At 41.0% G+C, this 18,374-nt stretch overlaps 1 protein-coding gene across 7 annotated transcripts in view; it reads right to left on the bottom strand.

Annotated features, from left to right (window-relative positions):
• Positions 1-18,374, bottom strand: part of TMEM135 (transmembrane protein 135) — a 165,914-nt gene that overhangs the window by 8,904 nt on the left and 138,636 nt on the right. For all 7 annotated transcript variants that reach the window (XM_085536500.1, XM_085536499.1, XM_015852398.3 and 4 more), the window contains 4 exons: positions 8,456-8,497; positions 6,870-7,016; positions 4,569-4,638; positions 718-885 (listed from right to left, as the gene is read on the bottom strand). In XM_085536500.1, the coding sequence (XP_085392626.1) occupies positions 718-885; positions 4,569-4,638; positions 6,870-7,016; positions 8,456-8,497 (427 nt within the window). The remainder of the gene's footprint in view (positions 1-717; positions 886-4,568; positions 4,639-6,869; positions 7,017-8,455; positions 8,498-18,374) is intronic.

The following is an 18,374-nucleotide window of genomic DNA, read 5'->3' on the forward strand; positions in this document are numbered from 1 at the left end:
ATTTAATTTCCAATTAGAAATGTGCACCATGAATAATACAGAATTATCTTTAGAGAGCAAGGGAAGTGGCAGTTGAAAAATTGCACATGTGATTAACAACATAAAGGTGCAAAAACTTAAAGAGTGTGCTTTGCCACATCCTCTCCCTTGGCTTGTTCACATTCTGCTTGGCATTAGTACACATAAATCAATTAACTTCAACAATGCCAAATGAATGCATATCAGTTCACAATCTGTCATCTTCTAATGGCGCAGAAGGGTTGATTTCTAAGTGGTAAGTGCCTCCTCAGTTGTGCATGATATATGTTATGTGAGCTCCTTCTACTCTGCATCAAGTAATGATTCCAGACATTTGAGCCAAAAAATCTGCAAATGGCTTCTCTTTGGCAGCAATGCTGCTACTACAGTCACTGCTCATGTCTGCACTACAATGTGTTTCCATAACACAAAGTCCCTTTGGAATCTGAGTACCTCTTATCTCATGATATCAATACCATGCTGCAAAATCTATCCCGTTTATTCAGAAATAATACACACGGAAAAAACACAGAATGAATGGAAGACCAGTTTACTGTTTACAGCTTGACGACCAGAATACTACAGAACTGTCAGTACCATTCTGTAGAAGCCAGTGCCAATTAGAAGAGTATCCTCCTGATATTCTAAGAAGCAAAATAAAACACATGGCAATTGTTACTCTACATGTTTTAAGCTTACTTTGTATATACTGACAAAAGATCCCAGAAAAGCTCCAAGCTGGAAATTTTCCTTGTTGTAGAAGAGTGAAAGTAGCCGGGATGGCTTTGTAAACAGATGCCGGAAGGTGGATGGAATCCGAAGGCAGCACTGGATCAGGTAACCAATGCTAAACATCCTAATGAAGCCCTAGAAGAAACAGGAAGAAACCGCAAATTCAGAAGAAGGAAAACCAAGAATGTCTAGAGAAGAAGTACTTTAAAAGCAGTTTAAAACTCATTCTGCATATACTACATAAAATGCATTCCCATCTTCAATTTTGTTTTCCCAGTTTCCTAGCAACAAAGGCAATAAAGTAATAAACAAGTGACTCTCTTTTAATTTCTATGAATACCTCAAAGGCCTCAAAAGGCAAACTCTATTTGTCTTCTGCTCTAAAATTCTGTCCCTTCAAATCATCCTGATGGTTTCCCTTCTGTGTTATTGACTGGCTTTTAACCACAAATGGGCACACAGAGGAAAGTAATGTGATGGGAAAAAAGAGCACTTCTACACTCAAATGTCTCAAGAAAGCACTAAAGCAGTAAAAAGTCCACACAACATAAATTTCAGAAAGTGGGAGAATTAGAAACTGACCCCAATGGCTTGGCACGCGCTCATGTACATTCCCTCAACCAAAGCAGAGCCTCAGTGAGCTCTGCAGTAAGATCAAGGCCAAACATGGACAGGAGATTTTGCTATTGCAAAAGAATCATGTTGGCTCAAATTATTTTTTCCTTACTATTTCACCTTAGACATAGATCTGCTATTTTATATCACAGAACTACACTGGCTGTTTCTCTTCAAATCCTTTTCCCCAGTCTCTTGTAACTTCCTCCTGAGCTTCCTATCATCGTTTTTACCCTATGGCTGAACTTCTAGGAGAATTCTGAATAAAATCCATCCGTTGTTTGGTTGGTAGATACCTCATCTGAAAACTATGAGAATGCTGTGCACTCATCGTTGGCAAATCAGGCAGCACACAATGCTCATAATTTCTGCAGCCTGTTTTTTGGATCTTTGAGATAACCCCAGAGACAGTTGTAACCAGAAGAAACTTGGATTGAGCAACCTTTCCAGCTCAGAAACTCAAAACATCTTTGCATCCTGCAGAACTTCCTAATGCATCATCAAGCTCATAAAACTTTATTCTGTTCAAACATCCAGCAGTAAACTTCTTGAAACAATTACTCTCCCTGAGCTGCTACTCAAGAAGCGGTTTATAGGAATCAAGTGGAAGAAACTATTTTGTGTCATCCAGTGGATCCAATAACTACGCATGAAAATATTCCATTTCTTCCTCTGCTACTTTTAAAGGTGTGTAAATTGTACTGTGCTACCGACCCAGTGCTTTGCAGTCCTATAATGAAAATGCCTACTGAAAGGTATGTACAGTAAGCAGACTTTTAAGTGCATTGTGAATTTTGTATAGTTAAAATGTCAAAATTAAGAAGAACGTAAATTCATACTATCAAAGAAGAAGTACTCTGCTGTAAAGTACACAGCCCTTCTCTTCCAGCACAAAAAGATGATTACAATACCGGGTATCATTATATAAACAGAAAGTCCTAAAAACTCCAGTTACAATCAAAGCCCTAACAAGAGAACATACAACAATCAGGTAACAATTTTTGCCCAGCTGTAGGAAAGACCATTCAGACAGGGACAAGATCACGGTGTTAATACACACATCAGTGCCAGCTGGCAGTCAATTATATTTGCCATTTTACGAGTAGTGAACTCAGAAGTGATGAGCTGCACCATTAAGGCTTAATTTTGATGCATAAGGGCCTTTCTGACTCCATCCCCACACAGCCTAGCAGCAGCCCTTTACTTCCAGGTTACCCATCCCTGCTTCCATTGCCTGTATATTTTCTTCTTGCTCTTCAGTTTGATGACCTGCAGGTCTTGGCTCAGCCATGCTGGTTTCTTGCCTTAAAATGACCTCTCTTTTTACTTATGAAATCACAAACAGAACCAATTTTCCACTAGATTAAGAAACTTTTTCACAGGGAAGAGGGTATCAGTTCTACAAGTAATACTCTAATAGAAATCTCCTCTTTTGTTCTAGCTGTGCTTCTAAAATAAAATAAGTTTATGGGGGTACTTACAGATGTATACTCAGATACCACTAACATGTAGTACAGAATGCGTAAGGATTTAAGATTACTAAACCGCTTAGGAATTTGGTAATATTAATTAAAAAAAAAAAAAACAACTCAGAAAGTAAAGTTTGGTCTAGCAGCATTTAAGAGCTAATTACTATAAATATGTATATGTAATGAAAACCAGCGCTTTATGTAAAACTGAAGCATGCTGAAGTTAGCAAGGCATCCTTTAAAACAGATGCACAGTAGGAGATGTTACATCAGCAGACATCTGGAAATGCATCCAGAGCAACCCATAACATCACTTCTGCTTGATTGTACTCTTTGTTTTGAATATACACCTCACTAGTGTTGGACATTCATACTGTGGACCACATACTGATTTCTCTGGGGAAAATACAGTACCCAGAGAATAATGACCAATTCAAGCTCTTAAGATATGGGGGACAAAGGTGTTCAGGAGACTTTGAATAGCAAATTCACTGGGCAAGGCACTGAACGAGCACAAAGCAAGCGGAAAGTCTGCGTCCCCAAGATGTCACACCCTAAAGAAAAGGCACAGCCCATGAATGAGATCACATGTGGGCTGAGACAGTAGTGAGAGACTGAGAACAAAAATCTAATATGAAACAGCAAAGTATCACAAACCCATCCAACTGCCAAACCTGCAACGCTTCACAGATACCGCTGTCAAAAAAACAGGAACCAACAGACATCAGGAAGGTGGGCACTACTTAGACATTTGTGCATGTGATGCTGACTTACCACACTGGCTGGATGTGGGTGCCACCAGCAGGAAATGTGTTATAAATTTCTGGCTTATATGATAAATTATTAAGCAAAAAAAGTGCATGGCAGCAATCCACTCCAGTCTCATTCATTTTATTTCTGCCTCCTGATTACTGTTTCTTCATAGTTCCTGATCAAGATCATTTTATACTGATGTGTGGTTAAATTTACTACTACCTTGTGTGCAAGTAGAAAGGATAGAATGCCAAAACATTCAACGCAGGCAAATTCTAACAAATTTGATAAAAATAAGTGGAACGCATCAGCAGCATCTGAAAACACTCAAATCATTTTCTGCATCTGCATAAATAAAAATGAGGAGATTTATTAAGAGATCAAAATATTTTGGAGTCTTACCAGCTCCTAAAAAAAGGCACAGCAGGTGGTACCACCTGCGCAAAGTCAACGTCAGCCAAAACAGCCTCCCCTGCATGGCACTCCTCTAAAGGAGGGCAAATTCTGCCACTGGGCATGGCCAGCTCTTCCTGTGCGCAGCAACTGGGAGCAATCTCTCATTACTCCAAGCCATTAAAATAAATGAACGGGGGACTGAGCCCAGAGCCAGCCTCGTGTGCCAGACACCACAGCTGTATGCATGGTGCTGCCGAAGCAGCACATTCCAGGTGCTTTATTTAGGGTGGAGTCACAAGTGGGCTCAGTAATGGAGTGCATCACATAGTTCAGTTCCTCGCTCACCAGTCCATTTTTCCCACACGTTTTACGTTATTCGTTCACTTCAGCCAATCTGTGAGATGAGAAAACTTTAACCTCTGCCCCATCCCAAATTGAGAAAATGTGTTTTCAAGCTAGTCACATTTTCAATAGAGAAAGAACAAGTAACAGGCTCCTTTCTCATTTCCGAAGTATACGCTTTTTCCAACCAAAGAATTTTACCCCATCTTTGCCAGAGTTTGTCAGTCTAACTTCTGCACTTACTTTAATACAATATGAGATGCAATTATCTTCATAGTGTTTACAGCATCTATGCCTTGGGCCATGTTTGCACCTGCAAAAAGCACAATGAAGCACATATTAACCTGTAGCTGTTTTCAGTCTAATCAACAGGAGACTTCATAAATTTTTCTTGCCTAAAAATACATAAAGTGTTATTTTCCCACCATCGAAGGGCACTGTGAGCTTTTATGATGCTATAAAAGGGCAATAAAAAGAAACAATACTTTAGTTGTACAGAAAAAGTGTCTGCAGATTTATTTTGATCCAACCTCTTTTCTTGCCATGCTACACCTATAATACAAAATTAAGCAACACATTTTCTTCTGTGGGCAACAGGGAGTAGCTATGGGACAGAACTCTATGGATATCACCCTTTCCAGTCTGCCAGTATGTTTCACCAGTTATCTGTGGCCTTACATAGAATCATAAAATCATTTGAGCTGGAACGGATCATTAAGGGCCATCTAGTCCAACTCCCTGTGATGAACAGGGACACCTACAGCTCCATCAGGTGCTCAAAGCCCCATCCAACCTGACCTTGAATGTCTCCAGGGACAGGGCTTCCATCACCTCTGGGCAACCTGTGCCAGTGCCTCCCATGTCCTATCTTTCATAGCGCTGTAAGGTTCATTGGAATGAAATGCAGGCAATGCACAGAGTTATCCCATGAGACATCTTCCAATTGCAAGCATTTCACTTCTGGGCTAATTCACCCACTGCGTAGATTTGTTTTGTGACTCCAACTTAGAACTGCAAATTTGACCTTTCATGTATAAGAAAGATTGGCTTGAGATGGTGGGATTCCCAGACTGTGCAGTTGTTAGCCCTGCATAATATACAATTATAAAGAAGTAATGACATACCATGTTTGAGTGTTACATTTTGCTATAGCCAAGTATTTAAGTTTTAATACAAAATAAATTACACAATTTATATACTGTGCCAAATATCTTGGAAGTTTTGAATCACGTACTATAAAGTCCAATGGCCATAAATCTTCTGTGAGGTCAGTTTATGTAGCAAAAATTGAAATGAGAATGTGATCAGGTTACGGGCATTTAGACTCAATTATATTGAAAAGAACCATATGGAAGAGAAAGCTGTGAGAGCATTAGGGCTGAAAACTGGAAGTTTTCTGAACGTCTGAGTAGGGAGATTCAAAACCTTAAGGAAAAAATACTCTTCTCCACACATAGTCCCTTGATCCCAGCATTTAGCAAACAGCAGAAGAGCTATGAACTAACAAACTGAATAAGGAGTATTTAAAACAAAACAGATATAAACAACTGAGCTAGAGGAATCTGCACACAGCCCACTGCTTCTCTTTGTAGGTCTTCTTTTTTATTTACTAATACAATCTTGTCTGAAAAGGCACTACTGATTTTCCTCATATTTTTCAATTCAAAGGTATAAAAAAATCATAGGAAGTCTCCCTGTGATACCGGCCAGTTCATTTCTGCTCATCAGCTGAGCAAATAAGATAAGTGGCTACACATTGCCCTTTGCAGACTTGTTTCTTTCCTGCACATCAGTAGGTAGAGGTCTGGTCACAGAACTGCACCTGAAGAAGTCATGGAAATGAAACCACAGGTGTGTTATGGTCAGATGCTCTCTCAATTTGTTATTCCCTTGTCTTTATAAAAGCTCGAAAAGCCACCCCATAACACTTCCTTAAGCTCATACTAAAGGTCAGCAAATTGCATTCTGTAGACAGGGATGGAACATGTCTTAGCTAATCCGTGTCTGACCTCATGCAAAAGTTTTAGATTCACTTCTACTTGGGAATTTCCTGACATGGAAGTGTTACAAATCCTGTTCTTAAGAGAAAATTCTACTTGATGCAATGCAGGGATGTGGGTCCTCCCCCCAAAAATGACATGATGGTAACTTAAGGAGACTTAAATAAGGAGAGCTGCTGTGCTGTTTTCCTTCTTTAATATCACTACAAGCACTGATGAAACCATGTCCTGAGCCAGTGCTGCAGAAAAAGCAAACAGCACTCTACCACACAGAACTGGTTGAACTTACACTGCCTTTTTAGACAGCTGCACAGTGCAAGCTATTTTGAATCCCTGCAATGAGAAACAGGTCTTAAATTTTGTTTTTCTTAGGGTTCATAACTTGTTACATTTAATTATCCAGTAAAAAAGATTCGCAAAACACTTAAATGCAAAGCAAAAGAATCGTTAAACATTGTCAAATGCAGTGTAACACAACATAAAAATGAGTTGAGTAGGAAGGATTTGTTTTGTGTTGTTACTCTTTTACTTTCTTTTGACTCACACTTTGTCCATCAGCTTTTTCGTCAGAGCCAACAAGTTCATTCGCTGTGACATCTTCTCACAAGGCTTTATTTTTCTCTCTGTTTTTGAAAATGCTGTTTCAGGTGAAAATGAATGAGTGGGGATTTCTTCTTTCCCTACAATGAATCTGAAAAAAATCACAAAACCAAAGAGAACAACAGTTGCATAAATAACTCAAAGATATACAAAGGCTCTGATGTCTCTAATATTATTAGAGACTTTTTTTTCTTGTTATTATGTGTTACAGTCTCTAAAAGTCTGTGATACAAACTTGAAGTTATCCACAGGTCTGCAAGAACAGGTGCCACACTTGTATCTCCTTGGAAAAGATTAATCCACCGACACAAACTTCAGACAACAGACAAAAGTGATGTCGGGAAGTTTTTAAACCAGGCACAAAAACATTACAGGGGAAGCCCACCTCTCAAAGAAAAGAAAAACACCAAAGAAGAAAGTGAAACAACATGTGAAACATCTCATTTATCTCCATCTAAATGAGATGTTTTTATAAAATGCCCATTTTGTAAGAATCATAGAGTCATAGAATTACCCAGGTTGGAAAAGACCTTGAAGATCATCAAGTCCAACCACAGCCTAACCATAGTACCCTAACTCTAACAACCCTCTGCTAAATCATATCCCTGAGCACCACATCCAAACGGCTCTTAAACACATCCAGGGATGGCAATTCAACCACCTCCCTGGGGAGCTTATTCCAGTACTTGACTACCCTTTCTGTAAAGAAGTGTTTCCTAACACCCAACCTAAACTTCTCCTGGCACAACTTGAGGCCATTTCCCCTCGTCCTGTCACTTGTCACCAGTGAGAAGAGACCTGCCCCACTCTCACTGTAAGCACCTTTCAGGTACTGGAAGACGGCGATAAGGTCTCCCCTCAGCCTCCTTTTCCCCAGACTAAACAGCCCCAGCTTCCTTAGCCTTCAAAATGTTTTGCTCTCACCAAGACCATCAGTTTTGTTCTGCTCAGCCAAGCCCCTCTGTGACACACCTCCATGTTTCTTGAACACCTCTGGGAATGGGGACTTATTTAACTACTTAATTATGGATGCAAATTCTATAAAATATTTTCCCCTATCAACAGCAGCTCTGCTTTACTTGACTTTGGCTTCAGTTTTTCTCTTCACCTGTGAGCTGGTACTGATTGTACTCTGGGCTGTCCATGCTTTATTTGGGCATGGAACTACACAGAAAATAAATTCCAGGCCAAAACACAGCAGCCCTTTCCTTCCAGGAGAATGATGTGAATCGCGAATCGCAGGTTTAGAAAGAAAAAAAGATTAACATGCCTTCAAAAACATACACAAGCACGTGCCTTCATTTCCTACCTATAATGATTCAAAATATGAAAAGATTCCTCTTTTACCAGCATACTATGCATTCAAATATGCTGTTACTACCCCCCAGAAAAAATAAATCATAACATTTTATAACAACATTGTTTTTCTTAGGAGAACTCATTCCAAGCAATGCAGCTTCTGTGCACAGCTCCTCAAAATCTTCTCTCCAAGCTACATACTCAAAGAACTATTCTATTCTCCTGACTTACTTCAGTGCAGAGTATGTAAATCCCTTCAAGCCGTCTTTGCACCTGAAACATAAAAAAAACAGTCTTTGTTATAAAGGACCGCTTGCAGCAAAGAGTTGTAGGTTGTGTATGGTATAGAAGGGTTGTGAATGAACACCAGTTTCTCATTAACAGAAAACAGCAAGTCTGTAACAACTCTGGGGCTACCCCCAATCTCACAGCTGTCACCACAGCCTTGGAATGCCTTAGAAACAAAGGGTAAAGCATATAAATGTCAGTGCTTCTCTGTTTTATCAACACCAAGAGTGGTGAAATCTTTAAAGCACAGTGACAGAATCACTGGGGTAGCAATGGGCAATTTCATGTGCCAAAGAAGAAAAGTCGAGATGAGTTTTACAAAACATAAGCAACTTACCAACATCATCGCTTCAAAAACACCCTACTGTATGAGAAGACAATTTGGACGCCGCAAGATCTTCATAAACAAGAGTGAGTGAACACAACCCTCCTCTTTCTGCTCACAAAGACCACACTGTCCCTGGGAAGCCCATGCTTACCCCCAGGAGCACACAATATGGGCTCCCAGGGGGCAGAGCACACAGCCAGTGTCTGCTGCTGGGAGCTGGGAGCTGGGTGGGGGAGAGAAGCAGGAAGGACACAGTGAGGTGTAAGCTAGATTCTAGCTCAGCATTATGGATGTACTGGCCATGCAATAGACTCCATCTCCCTGGTTGTACTATGCAGGCAGACATCGCTCCAATCATTACTCTCACTTGCCTTCCCTCTTATCCTGAAACTCTGATCAGAAAACAGATATCATAGAAGGCTTTGAGACACTTCTGCACAACACCAGAAGCTCATCCTGAACAGCTTCTCTTTAAAATTCCTGCAACTAAAACACTGATGATGTATATAGGATCTACAGGATTTCAACACAACCTCAATATTGTCCACCGAATCTTTCCTTAATATAGCAAAGGCACAAAGAAAACATTTTATGATACTTCATCTATGAAACTTGGAAGCAAGAAATTCTCATAGCACTCTAACATAAAGATGGATCAACTTGCCCGGGGACAGACAGACTGAAACAAAGGAATCACAGAATCATAGAGTCATTGAGTTGGAAGGGAGCCCAAAAGCACAGGGTTTGGGTATACTGACTGCCCACAGAACCACTGTGCAGTATCATGAGTTTGCTTTAAAACCTACTGACAGCTGTAAGTTAAGGTCCTGTTGAGTTATTATGGGTGTTGGACATACTACGTCTGCCAGCTCAAGAACAAGGCCTTAGTTTCTGTTTTCAGGTAAATTGGAACCACACACAAACTGAAACGTAAACATGCTTAAGTGCTCCTAGAGTCATATTGAAACAGAAAAGCAATCACACTGAAAGCACAGGGATGCTTTTGCTTTAATCACTACCGCGCAATTGCATTCCAGCTGCTGATGCTGAGCCTCCATTCCTGGACAGGCCACCAGATGTCCCTCCCAGCTGCTGCTATCCCCAGCCCTGCCGCATGCAAGGAAAGTGCCGGGCATACCCCTCCTTACCTCCAGTGAAAATCACAAGACATCTGAATTACTGAAAGGGAAAGCCACATTCCAACTCTCTCTTCATTACCACAAGAAACATGAAAAAGGATTTCTAACAGCCGTTCTCATTGCATGCTGACTAAATCCTATGCAATAAATATCTGCTGTACTGAGATTTGGTTATTCTTTTTGTTGTTCCTTTATTAGTAGTTCCATATAGTTATTTCTTATCAGAGATAACAACCAGTTCAGGCTGCCCATCCAACCATGGCTGCCCATCCAACCTGGCCTTGAGCACCACCAGGGATGGGGCATCACAGTTCTCTGGGCAGCAGTGCCAGGGCATCATTGACCTCTGAGTAAAGAATTCCTTCCTAACTCCTAACCTGAATTTCCCCTCTTTAATTTAAAGCCATTCCCCCTTACTCTATCACTATCTGCCTGTGTAATAAGTCACTCTTCCTCTCTCCTGCTTATAAACTCTTTTCAAGTACTAGAAGGCCACTGCTCTAGTTTCTGCCATTCCCTTATTTATTCCCAAAGCAATTTACACATAAAACTGGCAGCAACAAAAGAAAGCTCCATGCGGTCTCTTAACACGCTCTTTGGGTCAGGGTAAAAAACACCCAGAGACAGCATGGAGATGTCCCAAACCCAGAACTGGCCTCAACTGCAGCTGCAAACACTGCTAATGTACAATGGCAGTGGCACATGGTACTTCTCATGAACACCTGGCTGCTAATAACTGAACTAAGACTAATGATTTGCTTCATACAGGCCACTGCTAATTGGTAATAATAACTTTTACTCAATGCTTCATTGCTCAAGGGGTGAAAAAGTCCCTACTCTCCTGCTGACCTCTGTGAGCCATTCAAGCTGTAAATGAGCACAGTAAAAAACAGTGCATGTACCCAGCACTTCAGATTCCCCTGAGACAGGAAGAAATCTCAATAACATCCAGGGTTTTTTTAATGGTATTTTTCAATTTGGGAGATTTGGAAGAGCCATAGAATCACAGACTGGTTTGGGTTGAAGAGGATCTTGAAGAGGATCTTCAAGACTATCCAGTTTCAAACCCTTGCCATGGGCTGGTTTCATCCCACCCCCCCTAGCCCCCCCACCAACTCAGGGCCCCATTCATTGTGGCCTTGAGCACCTCCAAGGATGGGGCACTTGCATCTTCTGGTCAGCAGTGCCAGATCCTTACTGCCATCTGAGTAAAGAATTTCCCCCTAACATCTAACCTAACCCTTCCCTCTTCTTGTTTTAATGTAGCCACCTCAAGCTGCAGGAAGGAAGCACCGCTTTTTGCCCTGTAAGCACTCTTTTAAAGGCACGCAATCTGCTTACAGCCACCCAGCAGAGAATTTTCCCATCAGAGGGGAATTTGCCCCTGGTCCGAAGCCAGCAGAGCCCATGGCTGCCAGCTGTTGCCATCCGGCTCCATGCACCCCATAACAGAGCAGGATCATTCACCGCTCATAGCCCAGCTTTCGCTGGAACCAGAGCAGCAGAGGAATTGAGGAGATGCAGCAATAAATCTGGGTTCTCCACATTCCCCCGCTGGGACGATTTTAAGACAAAAGCAAATGGGGTCGATTTCAATCATGTTTAATTATTAACGTAAATTTAACTTATGGCCACACACAGGTTTCTTTTTTTTTCATAAAGAAAACAGCAAAAGTGGAAGAAGGCCAAGGCATGATAGTCTCTGTGTTTCCAATGAGACATGAACTAACCATAATTATTTAGGTTTGGGTACGTAAAGAGGTGCTGTACATGGGATCACACCACTCTCCTTCTGTCATGTGGGAAGGAGAAGTTCCCACACTGAGCTGCAAGGCTGAGTGCCAGCAATTATATTTTGGGTTGGTTTTTGGTTGTTTTTTTTTTTTTATCAGGCGCCTTGTCCTAAGCCCTTTAACGATTTTCTGTGTGACCAATTGATGTACTCAGCACAAGAAGCCTTCTGAGGAAACAAGTCCCCGTTCACCCACAGAACTCATAAGGAGAAAGTAGCTCACAGCAACACCACATGCCATGTTTAACGACATTCCCATATTGCTTATGTTATCCTTCAGGGTAAGAGTAAATTAGAAACTCCTATACAGAGCGTTCATTATGGCCATGTGGGAAGGAAGCCCTGCAAGCGCAGGACGTGTTTGTACATTACTGCAGCACATCCTGCCCGCTGGGACCAGCCGGGGACTACATTTCCACATTAAGGTGTCTCGTTGTATAGAGAAGGGAAGGTCATCGTGATGAAATGGAACTGCATCTGAACACACCAGCTGCATCCCCTGTTATTAAACCCCTTGCTATTGGGAATTAAGGGCTACCTCCTCTCCTTTATGAGCCACAATGAACTCTGCAGGATAATCCATTCTCTTTTTTAATATAGTTAGTGAGGTTACTACATCTTCCTACTTTGTTTCTTGATCTTTACATCTCATGTCCTCCCCAGTGTTAATAGTCAACAGCAACAACTGTCATTTTTCTGAGACATCTTCTGCATCCAATTCTTTTTCATCTTCCATCTCCTCCTTTGCTCCACTGTTTTAGAATCATAAGATATCCTGAGTTGGAAGAAATCCCAGTGATCATCAAGTTCTCCAACTCATGGCTCTATAAAGGACTACCAAAAAATCAAATCACGTGTCTCTTCCTCCAATTCAAATCCTTTCTTTTTTGTACTTTGTCCTCTTCCCACTTGTCCTCTAAAGATTATTTTCAAAGATCTCTTTTATCTTAAGAAAAAAAAGATGACAAAAAGGCAGCGGCTTTGTTTTAATTTTGCATGATTTCTGTCTCAGGGCTCTCTGCAACGCTGCAGCAGCACCAGCCCGGATGGGGGATGGGGTGTATGGGGGGGATGGGGTAGACGGGGGGCACGGGGCGCACACAGCAGTGCTGTAATTTGTAAGTGGAGACTGTAAAATAAAATCATCTTTTGGAAATATAAACTTTCCCAAAAGCTCTGGCATTTTGGTCCTCATTTAGATAAATCTGTAAGAAGCTGACTTCTAAAACTCTTAATAGATTTGGTTAAACATGGCTCTTCTGAGATCAAAGCTACTCATGACTTTCATATCAGCTTAAAAAAGAATGCTCTGCTTATTTGTTTTTCTATCAGAAATAAAGTACATTGAACATGAAACTGCAGTACTCAAGTTGGAATAGAGACATTTAGAAGCGATTTCCTTGAATCCATGGCACTACCTGCAAATGAGCAGCCCCTAAATACTAAGAAGCATTCTCTCTAGATCTACTACTACACATGGCACTGAAGATCAAACTCAAAGAACGGACTGAGCTGGATGGGATCTTAAAGCTCATCTAGTTCCGAAACACATATCTGCCTCATAAATGGTAAGGTTGCTCTCACATGGATTATTCACTGAAATTTTCTTGTTTTATTTTTGTTTGTTTGTTTGTTTTTTGTGTTGTTTTTTCCCCCCGCAATTATGGCCATTTTGATTAATTCAGAATCACAGAATCATTAAGGTTGGAAAGACCCATAAGATCATCTAATCCAACCATTCATCTATGACTGTGACCACTCTAAACCATGCCCCTCAGTGCCACATCTCCGTGGCTCTTGAACATCTTGATGGTGAATTCACCACCTCCCCAGGGAGCCTGTGCCAGTGCCTCGCTGCTCTTTCATAGCAGAAGTTTCTCTTCATATCCAACCTGAACCTCCCCTGGCTCAACTTGAGGCCAAGCCCTCTCATTCTATCACTCTCTGACAAAGAGAAAAGGCCGACTCCCACCTCACCACAAAGTCCTTTCAGGGAGTTGTAGAGAGCAATAAGGTCTCCCTTGACCCTCCTCTTCTCCTGACTGAACAATCCCAGTTCCCTCAGTCATTCCTCATGAGACTTGTGCTCCAGACCCCTCAGTTTCACTGCCCTTCTCTGGACACACTCCAGGTCTTCGATGTCTTTCTTGTAGTGAAGGGCCCCAAAAAACACAGTACACAAGGTAAAGACACTAAAACTTGCATATCTCACAAATACACCTTACTACCTAAAGAAAAATATACTTCAAACAAAGTTAGGGTTCCTTGTATGGATGTCCATGTATTTTAGTATATCCAGACAGGCTGCAAACTTCCTGTTAGAGAAACCCAGCAATCACCATATCAAGGTATCTGGAAATGCAGGGAGCAAAAGCATTCACCAGCATTAACATTTCCCCTTAATACCCAACATAAGTTCCTCCTCCCTTTTATGCATGATCTCCATATGCAATCTGTTCCCAGGACCACTATTTGTTTCTCTTCCTGTTGTCTTGGAGGCTCCCTGACTGCCAAAGCATCCTGAGCACAGCACCTCTGCAAAGGCACCAGTAAGGCTGCTTCAGAAAATTAAAAAACAAATAGAAATTGAAATTGATGAAAACCCTTCTCTTCTCCTCCTCCTCCCAAGGATGCGGTCAAAGAAAACCGCGATCATCTCTGCCACTGAACAGGATCATGCGGCACAGCTTGTGATTCGTGTGGAGGAAACTCACAGAGGCAACTTTAAGGGAAAAGGAATGATTTACAACTGGATTTTCTCTCCGAATTTCCCCCCCTTTTTTTTTGACTGAGCATTTATAATTTCTTTCTGTATTCCCTCACAGGTCCATGAAACAAGGGGTGATTAAAACAACAATCATCCAGCCCCCCAGTAACATCCTCCACAAACATCACATAGCTTTCAGAAGATACATTAGAAACAGACTAAATGTAGGTAAAGCTGGAAAAGTTGTGTCTGAAACTCTTGTAAAAATTATATTCCAAACCACTGAACGTGCTGTGCTGCTGGGATATAAATGCAAAGAGAATTCTCACTGCTTGTGTTTTGAAATCAGATTGATAGTTTAAACTTGTGCACTTTAACAAAACAAAACATAAAATGAAGGTATTCGTGATATTTTCAGTATCAGATGATCTTTCGAAAAGAGTTTTTCACATGCAGTGAATATAAAACAATACTTAAAGATATATGAATGAAGAAATAGAGAGAAAGCAGTGACAGCTCCAAGGAGAAGGGAGAAGGCAGCACAGCAGAGCATGTAGCTTTTATTAGATCTGTACTGAAAGCATCATTTATGATACTTGAGAAGAAAGGAGATGGCAAGCAGTAAAGCCAACAGTGAGCTCCTATCCTGTTAAGATTCCATGTAAATCCAGTGAATTGCTTTTCATTTAGAAAACATCCGTAATCTGGTAAGAGTTTGATGCAGTTGAAAAGAAAGCTGCTTATACTAAAGTACAATACTGGGTCCTAAGTTATAAATAAAAACTGTTATCAATCAGTGCTTCAAGTTAATTGGGCTGTGTGCATCATTACCAAATACAAAATCTGATTTCTGGTGCTGTTAATTACCTCAATACTTACAAAGCTCTCATCTCTTTGGAGAGATGAATGTCCCTGAAATGCGTATTTTTAAGGAAACAGTTTCTCTCGGATTAAAAATATATGTATATTCTTTATATATTGTAGCTGGACACAGCCCTTCTGTGCCTTTTAGTAAGGGAGCAAGGGGAAGCAAACCCATCCCAAAGCAGCTGGCTCACTCACACAGTGAAGATCCCTTCCCTAAATATTGTCTCAAAGGCCCCAGATGGGGAAAACTATACCTTGACAAAACTGTACCTTGACACACACCCCTGCCCACATCCACCTCTGAGACTGTGCTGGTGCTGGTGCTATGTGATTCCTATTAGAGCAACGAGGCTGTTAGGACATCGATCTCACATTATTTTAAATTCAAATTGAGTTCGGCTTGGTTTAAATCATAGTGGCACATGCAGTAATTCTGTTATGCTGTGCCCTTCGCTAAATTTATCGACCGCCAAATTCCCCACTGGCTTTTTCTACTGGCTCTCTGCAACCAGGGAAAAATACAGACAAACAAAAACAACAGCTGAGCTTCTTGGAGCTGTATTCTGTGAACAACCATCCTGCTATTTACAGGTGATTCAAAACTCCAGTTGGCTACACCTCTCCCACAAAAATCAACTGGCAAACTCAAGCATTTGAGAGAAACTGATGCATCATTTGCTTTGACCAAATGATCCTGTAATTGGATTGTGAGGGCAGTGTTTGGCTGTTTGCTTTGAGGAAAATGTGATTATGAGGAGACTGTCCATTTAGACTTTTATATCATATTAGCCGTGTCTCTGACATCAAATAAAATGGGAGTATTTAATCAGAATAAACCTTTAAGGAAATTAAAAGCTATAAAAAGATTTTAAAGAAGTTAGCAATCATTTTGAGTACGTCAAGGCCATTGCCAAATTAGGTTGATGATGTGCTCCTTTTAGATCAGTGAGTTGTTATGTGCAATACGATGACTTGAAGTGAGATTTTGACTATTACCAAAAAATAATGTGAGACACAGCAAAAATCACCGAGACTGTTATAAGTACGTTTGCACTAGGACAGCATCCATTTCATAGAATCATAGAATCATTAAGGTTGGAAAGACCCATAAGATCATCTAATCCAACCATCAACCCATGCTTGCGACCACCCTTGACCACATCCCTCAGTGCCACATCTCCACAGTTCTAGAACACATCCATGGACAATGACTCCACCACTTCCTTGGGCATCCTGTTCCAATACCTCAACACTTTCTGAAAACAATTTTGAATAATGAATAATTGAATCCAACCCAAATCTTTCCTCGCACAACATAAGGCCATTATCTCTCATCCTATTACCAGTTATTTGGGAAAAGAGCCCTACCCTCAAATGGGTACAACCAAGCTAAAGGACCACACAGCAAAATTTCTTGAGACTTGAACTTGTATTTTGTACAATATAATATTTATTTGTAATGACTGAAATATGGAGTTTACTGGAGTAAACTCCGGAGTCTACAGATCTTTGACTTCATCTTGTGTTGTGTAGATGCATCTCTAAGCTTTCTAACCATCAATGGAATTCCTGAGAACACACTGCATTCTCAAGACTATCTGAAGAACCACAGGGTGAGCAAAGTGTCTGTGCACAGCTTAGAAAACACTGCTTTGAGAACCACATTTCAGTGCTCCCACAGAAACTCATTCCTTAGTAGCTTCCTAGCTGGCTTACAGTGTAGAAAAACTAGGGGCTAAACTTTATTCTAACATAGTTTTATTTTAAATTCCAACAGTGCTTTTCAGAGAGACTGTTATATTTAGTTCTGCACATCCAGGTGCAGTATTGGAAATAGAAAGTTACATCGCCGACAAAAGATTAAGAAACTGCTCATAAATCTTGCCCGACTTATGGGTGGGGCATTACATGCAATGGACTTCTGGTCCTTCCTTACTCTCATAATCACGGCAATATGGCCTCTGAACAATAAGAAACACTGTAAAGCTTCCACTGTAAAACTTTAACGACAAAACAGAAAATGAACTCAATGCCACAGATGTGTGCAATCACCAGGAGAAAAAAAAAAAAAAATTGTAAAAATCCACAAAATTGTAAAGAAAAGATATTTTTTACTACAAAACACTTTCTGTGTTTCAGTAATTTAACTCCGTGAATGATGACGGCGGTTATGAAAATAACTTTTGAAAAATTATTGCTAGGAAGTTACCTGCTGCTATCATTGTTTATTACTCCAATAAATTCTGCCACAATTTGCTCTGCAAATATCTACATGGTGCTTAAGGCTGCCATGCACAGCCAGCACCCACGTGCTGCTGGTCTCATCATGCTGAGACTGCCAGCATGGCTGGGCTTGGTCACGGTGTCCCAGTTCTTGGGTTGGCTGGGTTTCAGAAAATTATCAGCTTTCTTCATCTCATTTTCTCTCAGTGTTACTTCCAGCCCCTCCCCGGTGTGAAGCATGAACACAAGTATTGAATACAAGTAAGGAAAGCAGAAAGTGTAAGCCTAATGTGCACATTTCAGAACTAGCACAGGGAGGTGATCATCCCCCTGTACTCAGATCTGACAAGGCCACACCTTGAGTACTGTGTTCAGTTTTGGGCCCCACACTATACAACACAGGAGCTGGAAGCTACTGTGCTACCAGAAAGCTACAATATAGTTGCCATCACTGTAATCTGGTGTGATGATTCCCATGACTGGAGTAAGGCTATTGACAGCTACAAGCTTTTCAGAAGGGACAAGAGAGGGAGTAGGGGAGAGCATGTTGCTGTCTACATCAGGAAAGGAACAGAATGTTAAGAGCTGTCTCTAAATAATAGTCATGAGCAAGCCAGAAGCCTATGGGTGACAGTTTGAGATTGAGGCAAAAAATGGAGACTTCTGATTGTTTCTACAGGCCATCCCGATCAAGAGAAGGATGTCAATGAGGCCTGGAATGCACTGAGGACAAATTCCTGAGTCAAGTAATAGATGGCCCCACCAGGTGACATGCAATATGGACCTGTTGTTCACCAATGCAAATT

Source organism: Coturnix japonica, chromosome 1, assembly GCF_054131305.1.
Source record: "Coturnix japonica strain WE chromosome 1, WE-NBRP24, whole genome shotgun sequence".
NCBI classification, from domain to species: Eukaryota; Metazoa; Chordata; class Aves; order Galliformes; family Phasianidae; genus Coturnix; species Coturnix japonica.